General features: G+C 44.3%; 1 protein-coding gene across 2 annotated transcripts in view; it reads right to left on the reverse strand.

Moving 5' to 3' along the window:
- Positions 1-16637, reverse strand: part of LOC122564534 (phosphatidylinositol-3-phosphatase SAC1-like) — a 65302-nt gene extending 48665 nt beyond the window's left edge. For both annotated transcript variants that reach the window (XM_043719586.2, XM_043719585.2), the window contains exons 1-2: positions 16589-16637; positions 531-628 (exon numbers count right to left, since the gene is read on the reverse strand). In XM_043719586.2, coding sequence (XP_043575521.1) covers positions 531-628; positions 16589-16620 — 130 coding nt within the window. In that variant the 5' untranslated portion in view covers positions 16621-16637. The remainder of the gene's footprint in view (positions 1-530; positions 629-16588) is intronic.
- Between the last annotated feature and the right edge of the window lie 264 nt (positions 16638-16901).

The following is a 16901-nucleotide window of genomic DNA, read 5'->3' on the forward strand; positions in this document are numbered from 1 at the left end:
GAGTTTGCACAGTCACCCGAGGCTAGAAGTGAACTTTGGTCCCTGGCACTGTGAGTCAGCAGTGTTAACCACTGAGTCACTGTGCCACTCCAAAGTTGAACAAACAGTAGCTCTGTAATAAAGCATGTTTCACCAAGCACTTTCCAACTTCTTGTATACTCTCATCATTGAAACTCTTGCACAAAATATATAGCACAGAAATAGGCCATTTGGTCCATTCTGATGTTTATACTCCACACAAGCCTCCTCTCTCTTCTTCCATCAACATAAATCTTCTTTTTCTTCACTCCACATATTAAATCTAGTTTCTCCTTAAATTACCACAACTTGTTATTTTTTGGGCATGTGGCAACATTCAGGAAATAAAGATCAAAATGCACATTTTACAATAATTAGTGCAATTCAAATTTGGAAATAAAAAAAACTTTCCTACTTGTGAAATGCAAACCACGCCACCCTCTCCCCCCCCCCCCCCCCCCCCCCCCACCCCCACACTCTCCATTTTCAAATTGTTCCAACAAACTCCTTACCTCCAAGGGTGATTTCATTAGAGACACGGTCAATCATGAGCACATCATTTGATCCATCATCACAAGCCTCAAAGTAGAACTTCTCTGGCGTTGTATGCCTAAAACACATTAATCAGAAGTTACCATGAATGTCAATTACATGCCAAATTGTCAATGTTCAATTTATGGGAAACACTCTTGAAATTACAGATAAACCTCAGAATAAAGATTAACAAATATTTTCCACTTCAAATTTAGCTTTATCTGTCAGCATTTAGACTAGTCCTGTTTCCACACTAGTGCATCATTTCCATTTCCCACACAAGCTACCCTTAAAACCCCCATTAATATTTTGCAAGGGTGTATTAGTGTTTGAAATCATGAACTGTGAACAGGTCATGGATTAGAAATTTACACAAATCCTGCAAAGCCGAAGATTTGCACCCTGTCAGTCAGGGATGAAATTGGGATTAGAACAGTTTGGCAGTTGCTTTTGACTAGCATGGACTTAGTGGGCCGAAGGGCTATTTTCTGTGCTGTAGATCTTTCGGACTCTAAGAATTTAAAACAGCTGCATGCCTGCATTGTGGGGCAGAGAACCAGGACAACATTTCTGTGTACAGTACTCTGCATAATGGACTGGAATCACATGAAGAATGCCTGCTGTTTGTTGAACTCATGAAGGTCAGATCTGTGTGAGATTTAGCAGAGGTTTCTAAAATACAACTCACATTCTTGAGCAACGAGTCAGGGGCTGCAAGAGAGGCCACTACCCCTCAGCTCGGTCATTGTTGCTAAAAATGTATTAATGTGTAACTCATTGCTCAACTGCTATGTTATGTTCCTGTTCTTGATGACAGGAAAATACAGAAAGGTCTGCTAGATGTTTCTGACAGCTTTCATCACCATCTACCCCATCTCATCAATCTGATCCTTGATGCTCCATTAACAACTGTGCATCTGCTTTGACTCAAGTTTATAGAATCTTATCTAAAAACATGAAACCAAATACTGTATTACAACTCTCCAATTTGAGATTTCTGCAATCAAACCCGGAAGTCACATGAAGGACAGAGTTGCTTCTGCCTGCAGTTGCCTAACTAAGTGCTGTTCACACCCTTCATGTGATAAATGCTTTTCAATTAGCTGAGGGAGACCTTTGTCCCATACCATCCTTCACTGCATACTTGCATCGTACAGGTCACTCCCGTTCTCTCCCATGTCTAGAGATTCAGTTTCCTTTTTAGATGGTCCATTTCCATCATGTCAGAGTACATCCTTGGGTCATAACACATGTGCACTCATGAACTTTAATCTCAATGTAACTCCATTCCTGAAGGGATTTCAGATCATCCATGGACAACACAGAGGAAATTTTTTTTTTTTTAGATTACAGTGTGGAAACAGGCCCTTCGGCCCAACAAATCCACACCGACCGGCCGAAGCGAAACCCACCCATACCCCTACATTTACCCTTACCTAACACTACAGACAATTTAGTATGGCCAATTCACCTGACCCTGCACATCTTTTTGGATGGTGGGAGGAAACGGGAGCACCCAGAGGAAACCCACGCAGACACGGGGAGAACGTGCAAACTCCACACAGTCAGTCACCTGAGGCGGGAATTGAACCCGGGTCTCTGGCGCTGAGGCAGCAGCGCTAACCACTGTGCCACCGTGCCGCCCACAAATGAAGAAGTCGAGAATGCAGGAAGCACACATATACAAAGCAATCCCTCCCACTACTACCCTTTGGGAAAGTTTATTGACTGTCTTTTCAAAGAGGTTTCAATCAACACTGAGGCATATGGCTGCTGAGACCCCCAGCCGCATGTAGCTTCTCCCGCCAATAGATCTGTTGTCATGGTCCCACATTCAGAGGTCTGGTGTTATCCTCTCACTGCACGGTAATTTGCCTGCAATCACTTGTTAGAGACAAAAAAAAACTAGATGCTGGAATCCAAGGTAGACAAGCAGGAGGCTGGGAAAACTCAGTACGCCAGGCAGCATCAGGAGGTGGAGAAGTCGGCGTTTTGGGTGTATACCTTCTTCAGGAATGGGGTGGGTTACACCCAAAATGTCAACAGCTCCACCTCTTGATGCTGCCTGCTTTGCTGTGTTCCCCAACCTCCTACAAGTACACAATCCTTTATTCGAAATCCGAAAAGCTCCGAAATCCAAAATTTTTTTCGTGGAGTGTGGAGCGTCATTTTGGTGTGCAAACAGGTGACCCAACTCCACACCCCCTTGACCCACGTCACTCACATGTGACGTGGCAGCCTGGCCCAGCGCTGGCAGGCGTCAAGTGTGTCTCAGCGCTCGTTCTAGTCACACGTGCGTCTGCTGTTAGGTATTTTTTAAAATTTCATTGTGAAAATGTCATTTATTCCAAAATCCGAAAAATTCTGATTTCCGACAAACAACTGGCCCCAAGGATTTCAGATAAAGAAATCCTTGTGTACCTGTACTTGCAATCACTCTGTGGCATCCATCATTCAATAATGCTGAGGTCAATTTCTCTTTCTGTGGTACACAGTGTTGGCTAATAAAGATCCTGAGAGCTTTTCTGCTCTGATCAAACTGCTGAGTAGTGACATTTATTTTCTGGACATAACTTCTTAAGAATTGTTTCTGTTCTTGCATTCCAAGTACCTTTTTATTTGTCTTATAGTTTGCATATAAAATTTTAGTACGCGAACACCTACACCTCTTCTGTCTTCTACACGTCTTTGCATATTGTCCTTATTTCTTAAGCATCAGGAAAGAGATCAGAATGCAGCAATTTATGATATTTTCTCCTTGCTACAAGCTTGAGATTTTTCTCGCAAATACATCTTTGATTTGAGTTGATTAGAGTATTGACACCTCTTCAGATACAGTGAAAAGTATTGCTTTGTGGCTATCCAGACAACTCATACCATATGTAAGTACACCAGGGTAACAGAACAGAAGGCAGAATATATTGTTACAGCTACAAAGAAGGTGCAGAGAAAGATCAACTCTAATATGTGTGAGGTTTGTTCAAAAGTCTGAGAGCAGAGGAGAAGCTGTTTTTGAATCAGTTGGTTTTCAAACTTTTGTATCTTCCGCCTGTGGAAAAGGATGCTTCACAATATTATTCTGGCTGTCTTCTGCCTTCTTCTAATTTCTGTGTCCTATCTGCCACTTTCAGCTAAATAGATAAATTTACCTACTTGCTTCAGTGTGACACTGTTCACTTATATCAGGTCAGTAAAAGCCTAGTAACTGTCAATTTCTCTGGATTTAAGCCACATGGCTAGAAAAGATATGTGAGGTGTTGCCAGAGTGACAAGTAGCAGTGTCGGTTTCACCCAACGGGAGACTGTACACAAACAGGCCACAACATTTAACATGCAACACAACCAACCCGCAGATAGAGAGGCAGTGCAGTGATTTATGAGGCAGTGCAGGAGAACAGGACAGTGAGCAGGAGGGGTTGTGGAATGGGAGCAAATGGAAACGCTGAAGGAGTTAGACCCAGACGATGAGAGCATCATCTGCTCCGTCAGCAAATATAAAAACACAAGGAGCACTCGAGGACTGCCAGACGTGCAAGGTTAGCCAACGTGGAAGAATGAGAAACAGAAGGACTGGGAGATGAATAAAATATTGAAAGTTTATACTGTAGGTGTAAAATTAAGCGAAGCCTGGCAAAGACAGATAACATCAAAATGTGTGACTCTTCAAAATATAAACATCTTACACATAACCTGCAACCATCTGCCAACCTTTGCTGTCAAGGATCAGAAAATAACTGATCAAAGGGAGTTGCGGTGTTAGAAAGTGCACCATTCCTAATTGTGCTGTGCCTTTACCTACCCCAAACTGACTGCAGCAGTTTAAAACAGCACTCACTCCCACATTCTCCGAGGCAACTAAGGATGGGCAACCAATGCTGGCCCAACTAGTGACACCCACATCATCTTATGAATAAACGATCTCTTTAAAAAAAAGATGGAAACTCAACCACTAAATTTATCCCAACAGAGTGTTCTACTAAAACTTAAAAAAAATGTTAAGGCAAATTCTGAGAGATCAAAGACACAGGGCTCCAACTAAAAAACATCGATAATATCCACACAGAATCATTTCCTTCTCAGACGCTGCATTGTAAAGATAAATTTGGACGCCTTTAAAATAGCTTTAATCAGCCAGATTGTGATCACAAGCTGCTTAACCGTGAATTAATACTTAATGATATTTGTTTTAGGCAAGTGGTGAATGATTGGTGTATAACACACATCCATAGTGACTAAACTGAGTGCCTCCAAGACGACAACGTGCAGACAACCAGAACCAATGATAATAATTTTCACTTAAGTGTCCAGATAATTGGGTTGTTGGAATTACAAGAGCTAGTTTTACCTTCAAGGGAGAACAATCTTACACAATCCCCATCGACAGAAACACCTGAGATTCGCACAAGCATCAGTCAGACATAAGCTACAAAGTATTTTTCACAGACACACACCACTCTCAAATACCAAACTTTCTACAAATTCAGAAATCACACAGTGACAGGACAAACAATAGCTCAGTGCATCCAAATCCATTCCTTTGGTCATTTGAGTTACAACGAAATGTTAAAAGGAACAGATTTTTTTAAAAAATTAATGGCAGCGGGGAATCAAGCAAAGGTACCCAATAAGACCAAGCCACTTAATCAACAAAAGAACTTCATGCCTGTCTGAGTAGCAATCACAATAATTAGCACTAGCCATCTGACAAGTCAATATCCTATCCAAGTCACCCTTCCTTGGCATTTCAAAGAAATAAATGCAATGCTAATGTTCCAACTAATTTATAAGTAATTGCTGGATGTATTAGCCAATGCTACACCACTGTGTTATTGAATCCTGACCTGGGTCTTTGAGGTCTTCAAATGTTAATTGTTTACATATTTATCGAAAAGGTTCATATAAAACCTTGCACAATACCAAGATGGCTCAAAGCACATTCCACTCATTGAAGCACTTTCCATGTGTAGTCCCTGTTGCAACGTAATAGATTGGGCAACCAATTTATGCATAGCAATATCCCATAAACAGCAACATGACAACGACCACAGGGTCTGTTGTTGAGGAGTTGAGAGAGAGAGAGAGAGAGAGAGAGAGAGAGAGAGAGAGAGAGAGAGAGAGAGAGGGAGGGAGGAATAATGAGGCAGGATACAAATCCCTTTCTCTTTGAAGTAAAAGATGTGGGAATCAGTGATCTTCCTGAAGGGACAGACAGGCCTCGACTTAAAGTCTCATCTGAGAGACTGCGCCTCTACTAGCGCCAGCAGTCCACTGGTGTATCAGCCTGATATTTTGTGCTTAAATCTCCAGAACCATGCACACACCCATATGCAATCAAAGGATGCATCACTTCTTAAAGTATTTAAGATAATAGATCCCAAAATGATGGTGCAGCGAAAATTGTAAATTACAACACCTGGGGGACTCGCACCAGCTGCACTGTTTTTACAGTGCTGCTTATTTTGAAAAAGGTCATTAGATCCACCGTGAAAACATTTTCAGCGGGCTTCAAGAGCCAGCTGAGATTACGATCAGTACATAATTAGCTGCAAAGCTTAAAAACTTAAGTTTGGAAGCACAAATTACAAAACTGAAGCACCAACAATAGGGACTAGTGAAAGCTGCTGTCCCTTGCAACATTCACAACAAAAATGTGACCAACCCTTTTGAAAGGCGCAGCATATTGAAGGCTGCTGCAGCCTGTAACTTGCGCGTGCTGCTTGAACAATTTACAATTTTGACCAGTAAACAGGTGCTTCAACTTTTGGGAGTGTTTGTTGATTTAGGTTCCACTGAATGCAACTATTACAAAACTAATGATAAACCACTCCGTTAGGGAATAGGCACAGCAGTCATCATTCCTGATGAAGGGCTTTTGCCCAAAATGTCAACTGTCCTGCTCCCCGAACACTGCCTGACCTGCTGTGCTTTCCCAGCATCACTCTAACCTTGACAGCAGTAATCACTCACAATTGGGCAGTAAGTGATTTTCACCCCTGCCTCTTTTAAGAGTCATTACATTTACAGTAGAAATGGGCAGGGGTAGGTATATACTGTAGAGAAAGAGGTATAACTGGGGGAAAGGCAATTATGATGCGATTAGACAAGGTTTACGATGCATAGGATAGGGAAGAAAACTGCAGGGGATGGGCACACTTTAAATGTGCAGCTCCTGTCAGGCAGGGAGGTAACTGTCAAGAGAGGGAGCCATGGTTTACTAAAGAAGTTGAAGCACTTGTCAAGAAGAAGAAGGAAGCTTATGTGAGGATGAGGCGTGAAGGCTCCGTTAGGGGGATTGAGAGTTATAAGTTAGCCAGAAAAGATCGAAAGAGAGGGCTAAGAGCAGCCAGGAGGGGACATGAGAAGTTGTTGGTAGGTAGGATCAAGGAAAACCCTAAGGCCTTCTATTGGTATATCAGGAATAAAAGAATGACTAGAGTAAGATTAGGGCCAAAGATAGTAGTGGGAAGTTGTGTGTGGAATCTGAGGACAGAGGGGAAGTACTTAATGAATACTTTTCGTCAGTATTCACATTGGAAAAGGGCAATATTAGTGAGAATATGGAGATACAGGCTCCAAGATTAAATGGAATTCAGGTGGTTTTAGCAATTTTGGAAGATCTGAAAATAGTCAAGATCCCTGGGCCAGACAGGATTTATCCTCAGATTCTCTGGGAAGACAGGCAGGAGATTGCAAAGCATTTGGTTTCGATCTTTGTCATCATTGTCGACAGGAATAGTGCCAGAAGACTGGAGGACAGCAAATGTTCCCTTGTTTAAGGGGAATTGGGACAACCCGGGTAATCATAAGCTAGTGAGCCTTACTTCGGTTGTGGGTAAGGTATTGGATAAGGTTATAAGAGATAGGATTTATAATCATCTGGAAAGGAACAGGTTGATTAGGTCAACACGGTTTTGTGAAGGGTAGGTCATGCCTCACTAACTTTACTGACTTCTTCGGGGAAGGTAACAAAACAGGTGGATGAAGGTAAAGCGGTTGATGTGTCGTATGTGGACATCAGTAAGGCATTTGATAAGGTTCCACATGGTAGGCTATTGCATAAAATACAGAGTTTCAGGATTGAAGGTGATTTAGCGGTTTGGATCAGAAATTGGCTAGCTGAAAGAATACAGTGGTGGTTGATGGGAAATGTTCATCCTGGAGCTCGGTTACCAGTGGTGTGCCGCAAGGATCTGTTTTGGGGCCACTGCGGTTTGTCATTTTTATAAATGATCTGGATGTGGGCGTAGAAGGATGGGTTAGTAAATTTGTGGATGACACTAAGGTAGAGTTGTGAATAGTGCCGAAGGATGCTGTGGGTTCCAGAGGGATATAGATAAGATGCAGAGCTGGGCTGAGAAGTGGCAAATGGAGTTTAGTGCAGAAAAGTGTGAGGTAGTTCACTTTGGAAAAAATAACAGGAATTCAGTGTACTGGGCTAATAGTAAAATTCTTGGCAGTATAGATGAATAGAGAGATCTGTGCCCAGGTGCATAAATCCCTGAAAGTTGTCACTCAGGTTGATAAGGTTGTTAAGAAGGCAGACGATGTGTTGGTATTTATTGGTAGGGGAATTGAGTTTCGGAACCACGAGGCCATGCTTCAGCTGTACAAGATACTGGTAAGGCTGCACCTGGAGTATTGTATGCAGTTCTGGTCACCTCATTATAGGGAGAATGTGGAAGCTTTGGAAAGGGCTCAGAGGAGGTTTACCAGGATGTTACCTAGTATGGAAGGGAGATCTTACGAGGAAAGCTGAGGGAACGGAGACTGCTTTCATTGGAGAGAAGAAGATTGAGAGGTGACTTAATCGAGACATGTAAGATAATCAGGGTGGACAGTGAGCCTTTTTCCTCAGATGGTGAAGGCTAACACGAGGGGACATAGCTTTAAATTGAGGGGTGATAGATTTAGGAAAGATATTGGGGTCGTTTCTTCAGTCGGAGAGTAGTAGGGGCTGTGGAACAGCCTGCCTGCAACAGGAGTAGACTCGCCGATGTTAAGGGCATTTAAATGGACATTGGGCATATGGATAACAATGGAATAGTGTAGGTTAGATGGGCATCAGATTATTTTCACAGGTTGGCGCAACACTGAGGGCTGAAGGGCCTGTACTATGCTGTAATGTTCTATGTTCAATTATATCACAGCAAGAGGCCATTTGGCCCATTGCTTTCCATATAGATTTGTAGCTCATACCATTTGGTCCTTGTAGTCCCTCAAAGTTTATTACCTTCAAGGGTCTATCCAATTTCCTTCTGAAATTATTCATTGTCTCCACTTCCACCCCCTTCTAGGCTGTGTTCTAGGTGAGTGTGTAAAACAATCTCTCACATCCTCACCTAGATCTCTATCTCTCACTCACAACTTTCAATCTGTGACCCTGGTCCTCACGATCATGACTCATGGGAGCAGGTTTTCTTTAATGGATATATTTTCTTTTATGACTCATTTTTAGGCTAACTTTTTATAACCTCAGTTGTTTTTTAAAGCAAAGTATCACCTCCCCAATATCATCACTGCTTATAAGCACAGGATCTCAGAGTTGAGTCTTATACTCAGTACATAAGCAGCAAGCTCAACGTGTCAAGATGAGGGGACTGTCTTAACAAGGTGAAAGAGAATAGGCCAGACCCATATCCCATGGAGTTTAAAAGAGCGAGAGGAAATCGTACTGAAACATAACATCTAAAGAGGGCAGCTACTGAGAGGTTGCTTCCCCGGACTGAGGGAGGAGAGGAGGGGTCAATATTAGATTGAGATTACTCCAAATTTCTTTACTCAGAGGCATGCGAAACTTTGGAATTATTTACTCAAAGAGTGGATCCTCAATCATTGAATATATTCGAGAGAGAGAGATAAATAGATGTGGGACTTTATACGAGGAAGGTGTATTTGAGGTACATCAGCCTGAGCATGAGTTTTGAGCTTAAGCTCTTCATCTGGAATGTCCACATCCACATTCTTGATGAAGGAATTATGCTCAAAACATCAACTCTCCTGCTCATCAGATGCTGCCTGACCAGCTGTGCTTTTCCAGCACCACACTTTTTGACTCTGACCTCCAGCATCCGCAGTCCTCACATTCTCCTGGAAGGACTGAATGACCTTTCCATCTCTTTTTTTTTTAAATGCTCTTATGGACAGTCCAACTATCAGAATGTCAAGTTGCTGTACTCTAAAATAGCTGAGGTCCATTGTTGAAATGTATTATTTATGAAAGCAGATGATTGTTAAGTTGCCCACATGGGTATCAGGTTACTTTATTTTCATTTCATTGTCTGTTTGCGAGCAGTATTAATGGCAAATGTGTAACCCAGTATCAAATTCATGTTTACCAGGAATTGAATGGGTATTTTAGACATAAAATTAATCTGCTTTTCCATTAGAACATTTCGTTTAAAGATGTCAAAGTTAATGGTGTACTGATGTGTAACTTATGATCAATCTATCCAGACAGATTTCCACTCCATCTTTGCACCAGATTCGTTCTCCACAATGTCTGAAAAGCTTCCTAGATGGAAACCACAGCCACGAGGTCTTGGAATTAATCAAGTCTTATGGGACATTTTGAGAACCACAAAGATCTGTGATGTTGCTCTTTTCTAAAACATTCTCACAGGCCACCTGAGCGTTGCTGGCCGGCCAGCATTTATTGCCTGTCCTTGACTTTCCTTGAGGTGGTGATGAGCTACCTACTAGAACCATTGCAGTCTGTACACAATCTTCTTAGGGAAGGAATGCAAAGATTTTGACCCAGTGAAGGAATTGTGATATGTTTCCAAGTCAGAACGGTGAGTGAACTTGCAGGTGGTTGTTTTCCTTGTCCTTCTCGATGCAAGTGATCGTGGGTTTAGAAGGTGAAGATCTTTGGTAAATATCTGCACTGCGTCATGCAGATAGTAAACACATGCTTCAGAGTCCTCTTATTGCAGCACATCACTCAACAACTGTGTATCACCAACGATGCAAACTCCAAATTCCAACAGCAATGTGATATAATCGATCAAAACACAGATTTGCTTTGCTCTGCGAACTCGGGAATGAACTGGGAGTAGAGGTGGACAATTCAGCCATTCGGTAAGATCATTGTTAACCTGTTTGGAACTTCAACTCCACATTCCCATCTGGTCATCATATCACCACCATTGGCTGCCCCTTGCAGATAAGGATGACTCTCCTCTGCTCTCGGTGCGTCTGTGAGTGGCTGTACAGATCGATGCGGCTTCTGCAGGTTCTGTTACACTTGGGGCAGAAGGTGGTCATGGGAAGGGATAGGTGGGGTGAAGGTGTGCTCCTTACTCTGTTTTCTCCTGGCTTCCGCATTTTCCCGATGGCAAGTCTAGAGGTACTCGGTGCCTTCCCAGATGCTCCTCCACTTTGGACGGTTTCTGGCCACTGATTCCCAGATGTCTGTGGGAATGCCACATTTCCCCAGTGAGGCCTTGAGGGTATCCCTGAAGTGCTTCCTCTGTCCACCTGAGGCCTCACCTACCGTTTCAGAGCTGGAAGGAGTGCACCTACTGGGGAGTGTTGTGTCAGTCACGGGGATGATGTGCCCAGCCCATCGCAGTTGATCAAATGCGGCAATGCTGGGAATGTTGGCCTGGTCAGGGACGCTGGTGTTGGGGTCTCTTTCTTCCCAGTGGATTCATGGGGTTATAAGTGATCTCTAGTTTTCCTTTCTACCAAAAGGGGATGCATCCCTCCCCATCTGATCTGTCAAGTCTCCTCAGGACCTTTATAAATTATAATCAAATCATGTGTTATTCCTCTGAGGTCTAGTGGATATACAACCCTAAAAGGGAGACCCTCTTGTGTAACATCCCTAACATTGGATCAGGAGGCTCAGGTTCCAGTCCCACCTGCTCCAGAGTTAGAATAACAAACTCTGAACAGGTTGATTAGAAACAATAGGTTTAATTTAAAATAAAGATTTTAAGCCTAACCTGTCCAACCTTTCCTCATAAGACAACCCACCCATTCTAGGCATGAATCCAATAAACATTCTCTGAACTGCTGCCAACACATTTGAATCCTTCCTTAAATAAGACAACCAATATTGTACACAATACTCCAGATGTGGTCTCATCAGTATCCTGTATAACTGAAGCATAACTTTTTAACCATAATGAAAGGAATGAGAGAATTAACGGACTCAGAACAGAAGATATTTAAACTGAGCTGCCCAAAGATGCAGCAGCTTTTGTAGAGATTAGTGGCAACACTTGCTGTGTTTCAGTCCCGCTTCCACACCCTGAAATCCTCACAGCCTCTCCACTTCCTTTAAGAACCATCTCAGTACCCACCTCTTCGTCTGTGCTACTGAGTGTTCATCCTCCCCTCCTGTTCTCCATAGTTTCAGTTCAAATTGTAGAAAATGAATACTGTTTCTGCATGAGTTCTGCCCTGTATAAGGCTCACTGCAGAGCTCTCAATTTCAATTAGGTTAAAACAATAAGCAGGAAATCAAAGCGGATATTCAGGCAACTCATTTGATCATTCCATCCCATCTAGCACTGCAGCAAGACCCAAGAACTGACTGCTTTCCTCAGTTGAAAAATCGATGTTTCAGAAACAATCCTGATGAAGGGCTTTTGCCCAAAACATCGGTTTTTCCTGCTCCTCAGATGCTGCCTGACCTGCTGTGCTTTTCCAGCACTACTCTAATCTTGATGCTAATCTCCAGCATCTGCAGTACCCACTTCTGCCTGCTTTCCTCAGTTGTGCAATGAAGTAGAGAGCAGAGAGATCAAAACACAAAAGCACATCTGTGACACCACAGTTAGTATCAAATATTGCTAGAGATAATTCGTTTTCATTCATTATAGAGACCAACAATGAAGCTAGTTCAGTATTAAAACATTGTCAAAGTGCACAACTGTTTTACATAAGCGAACCCCATGGTGATGTCCAAGCTGATGTTGCAAAGAAGTGGCCTTGAAACAGGGAGGGTAATCAATGAAAATTCCAGGAGTCCAACCTATGGGCTGAACAAAGTTCTCCCTAATAACTGAGTCAGGATTGATCTATTTCCAATATCACTGGTGAATTATTCAATAGCTGCTTCTCAAATGTAGTTTGTGCCTCACATCATCCAACTCAAGCAATCCTGGCGCATTGATTTCATCAAATTTTGGCTTGAATGATCAAATGTGACAGACGTTTAACAAAGTGACAGTATCATGTAATTTCACAATAGTTCTCACGCCATAGTGAAGTAACCACACAAATGCATTTGTTCACAAACATCACATTTAAACATCGCTGCTTAGGCAAAAAGCAATGCCATCTAACTCCACACCAGCACGAGTGTCAGACAAGATTCAGTCGAGACACTTTCCTTTTAAAAAGATTTGCATTAATATAGCACTTATCACAATCTCAAGATATCGCAAAGTGCTCTACAAACAATGAAATATTTCTGAAGTCTGGAGACAGGTATAACGTAGGATACACAGCACTCAATGTTCACACAGCAAGCATCCATGAAACAACGTGATAACGATCAGATAACATTCTGATTGAAAATTAGATTTCTGGAATAAATGATGTTGGGTCAACAGAGAATTCCCATCCATGTCAGACCTCTTTGAAATGGAGTCCAGGATCTTTTTTCTCCTTTTGAGGAGGCAGACTCCAATTAATCTCTCATCTAAAAGATGACACCTCAATCAGATCAGCAATCCCTTAGTCTCGCTCTGGAAAGTCAGCCTTAACTTTTGTATTCACCTCTCCACAGAGGTCTCACAATCACTATCCCAGAACAAGCAAACTAGCCAGTCATCCAAAGTGGCAAAATCTGATATGATCTTTTCATGGCCTACTCCTGCTCCTAATGAATTAATGAAACCACATAAATAAACTAACAGGTATCAGCAATGAGAATGAAACATCTTGATCAACTGATATACGTCCACGTATACTGACAGTCATATAGATTTCCACTGGTTTAACTTGCGATCAGCTCCAAAATATCTTAATATAGTCCTCATTCTGTTTATATGCAGTCTGATGTTGTCAAGCTGCGACAAAGGGTCAATTAGACTCGAAACATCAGCTCTTTTCTCTCCTTACAGATGCTGCCAGACCTGCTGAGCTTTTCCAGCATCTTCTCTTTTTGTTTTCAGATTCCAGCATCCACAGTAATTTGCTTTTATCCAGTGCATCAATATCATTTAGAGACGAAAACCCATCATCCAAGTTCCAGTTTAATCAAAAGGATACCCCAGTACCCACACTTACGTAATAAAATAAAACGAAGAATTATGGATGCTGGAAATCTGAGACAAAAACAGAACTTGCTGGAGAAACTCAGCAGGTCTGGCAGCAACTGCCAGGTCCAATGACCATTCTCCAAAAAACTGTATCTGATGCTTCACTACTCCCTGAACTGGCTGAGCAAGTCACTCAGTTGTATCTAGAAGGTGACTCACTGCCTTCAAGCAGTGAGCGGTCGACCATGCCCACGTTCCAAGAACATTTTTTTAAAGAGTTGATTCTACATTGAGGCAATTTCCTCATTCTTATATGGATTGTGGGCATTGTGTTGGTCGTCTGGAGTCACATGTAGGCATATTTGCACTCCGAATGCTTTGACAACGTTTACACGGCGACCCTTAAATTAGCTCTTAACTCCAGATTTATACTGAATTTCAGCAACTGCTACGGTGGGATTTGATCCCATGTCCCCAGAACATTCATGCGGGTCTCTGGTTTACTAGCTCAGTGAGATGACCATAATGCCATTGCCACCTCTCATGTCAGCGAAATAACCAGCACCAAAAAGAGAAAATATTCTGTGCTACTCTCCCATCAGAGGCTTTTATCTGGGATTTTGTTTCTTAAGACACCTAAAGACTACAAAACTAAGTAAGTCATGCAGTGCCTGTGAAACTGAACATGCAACCTTGATTCAGTGTTTGCTCTCACAAGTTTCAAAGCTAAATTCAATAAATCTGTGGCCTGATTCAGAAAGCAATGCCAACAATGTAAACTGTCAGTGTTATGAAAATTTCAACTGACTCACCAGCAACCTGGTCCACAGGTCACTCAACTCTTAAATGCTACCAAATCAGTATTGCCTACACCCAAAAACAAATTTTAAAATAACTTATCAAGGGCGAAACTGGAGTATATCCAATTAACCATCACTAGTCTCATTAGGGATTTAAAATCTAAAGATTAATACACCTTGCAGTTCTTTCACTTTTTATCTGAAGGGGAACTTATAGCAGACATGACGACACCTTGTGTAACATCATCATAATCTATCATAAAATGAACAAGACTTTGGCACTTTCATTGAGGCGATCCAAAACACTTCCACGTCCCAGCCTGCATAAACATGCCACCCTGGTGATAACTCCCAATTCTGTCTTCTAACCACTCCATGCACTCCAGTTGCCCATTAAGCATCTTACTTTTGAACTTCGCATTCTTGCTTTCAAATTCATCTATACCCTCACCTTCATTATCTCTAAATCTCCCCAATCCTATAATTCTGAAATATCAAAACTCTTCTAATCCTGGCCCCTGAAGTAGATGTGATTTTAATTGTTATACTACTGGGATCATGCTTTCAATTGCCTGAGTCCTGATCTTTGGAATCCTGGCCCTAAATCTCTCCAATTCTATTTATTGATTTGAGAGGGGAAAGAGAGAGAAAGAGGACCAGCTTCCCTGTCTCTCTCTCTCTCTCCCTCAGTTGGGGGATCACTCCCCTTTCTCTCTCCCTCAACTAGGGGTTCAACCCCCGCCAACAGTTGGGGAAATCACCCCTCTCTCACGCTCCCTCGATTGGGGGATCACCTCACTCCTGGCAGAAACCTGAACTTGGCCTCTTGCTCTAGAAACAAATAAACTACAAACAGCATCCCATGCAATCCCCCCGTCTCTCATCTCTGTCTCCTCACGCACACCCCTCCCAGGTTCAGGCTCTCAACCTTCCATCAAATCCACCATATGCCCCCCCCCCCCCCAGTGCCACCCCCTCCCCGGGTGCGTCCCTCTGTCTCTCACCCCAACCACTCCTGGGTGTTGCATCTCTGTACCCCCCCCGGGTGTTGTCTCGCCCTCTCTCTCCCCCCCACCCCTGGATGTTGTGTCTACACACCCCTACTCCCAGGGTATTGTCTCTCCATCCCCACCGGGTGTTGTCTCTCCCTTCCCCCCCAACCCCGGGTGTTGTCTTCCCCCCAGGTCTTGTCTCTCTCTCTCTCTCCCCCCCCCCCCGGCCGGGTCTTCTGTCTCTCTCTTCCCCCCCCCCCTGGGTCTTGTCTCTCTCTCTTCTCTCCCCCCCCCCCCCGGGTCTTGTCTCTCTCTCTTCTCCCCCCCCCGGGTCTTGTCTCTCTCTCCCCCCCCCCCCCCCCCCGGGTCTTGTCTCTCTCTACCCCCCCCCCCCCCCGGGTCTTGTGTCTCTCCCCCCCCCCCCGGGTCTTGTGTCTCCCCCCCCGGTCTTGTCTCTCTCTCTCTCTCTCTCCCCCCCCCCCCCCGGTCTTGTCTCTCTCTCTCCCTCCCCCCCCCCCCGGGTCTTGTCTCTCTCTCTCCCTCCCCCCCCCCCGGGTCTTGTCTCTCTCTCTCCCTCCCCCCCCCCCGGGTCTTGTCTCTCTCTCTCCCTCCCCCCCCCCCGGGTCTTGTCTCTCTCTCCCCCCGTCTTGTCTCTCTCTCCCCCCGTCTTGTCTCTCTCTCTTTCTCCCCCCCCCCCCGGGTCTTGTCTCTCTCCTCCTCCTCCTCCCCCCCCCCCGGGTCTTGTCTCTCTCTCTCCCTCCCCCGGGTCTTGTCTGTCCCCCCCCCCCGGGTCTTGTCTGTCCCCCCCCCCCCGGGTCTTGTCTGTCCCCCCCCCCCGGGTCTTGTCTGTCCCCCGGGTCTTGTCTGTCCCCCCCCCCCGGGTCTTGTCTGTCTCCCCCCCCCCCCGGGTCTTGTCTGTCCCCCCCCCCCCGGGTCTTGTCTGTCCCCCCCCCCGGGTCTTGTCTGTCTCTCCCTCACCCACCCCCCCCGGGTCTTGTGTCTCTCTCTCTCCCCCCCCGGGGACACTCACAGTTTCAGATTCTCATACGCGGCCGCCGCCATCTTCCCGCCACCGCCGGCCTGACCTCTGAACTCCCCGCGTTGACGTCAGCGTAGACCCCTGACCCGGGCCCAGGGACCGGAAGTTCCGCTCTGGGAGTGGGGCTGAGTTGTTGTTGTACCCTCCCCTCCCCCCCCCCAGTGTTTTGGGGAATTACTGCAATTTTTACCCAATAATTCACCGTGTGTGTTTGTTGGTGTTTTTCAGGGTGTTCAATGTATTTGTTTGTGGGGATGTGGACGCCACTGGCCCTGCATTTGACCCAGAGGATAGTTAAAGGTCA

This window comes from Chiloscyllium plagiosum, unplaced genomic scaffold, assembly GCF_037043375.1.
Source record: "Chiloscyllium plagiosum isolate Xiang-an unplaced genomic scaffold, Cpla_swu_hap1 HiC_scaffold_34, whole genome shotgun sequence".
NCBI classification, from domain to species: Eukaryota; Metazoa; Chordata; class Chondrichthyes; order Orectolobiformes; family Hemiscylliidae; genus Chiloscyllium; species Chiloscyllium plagiosum.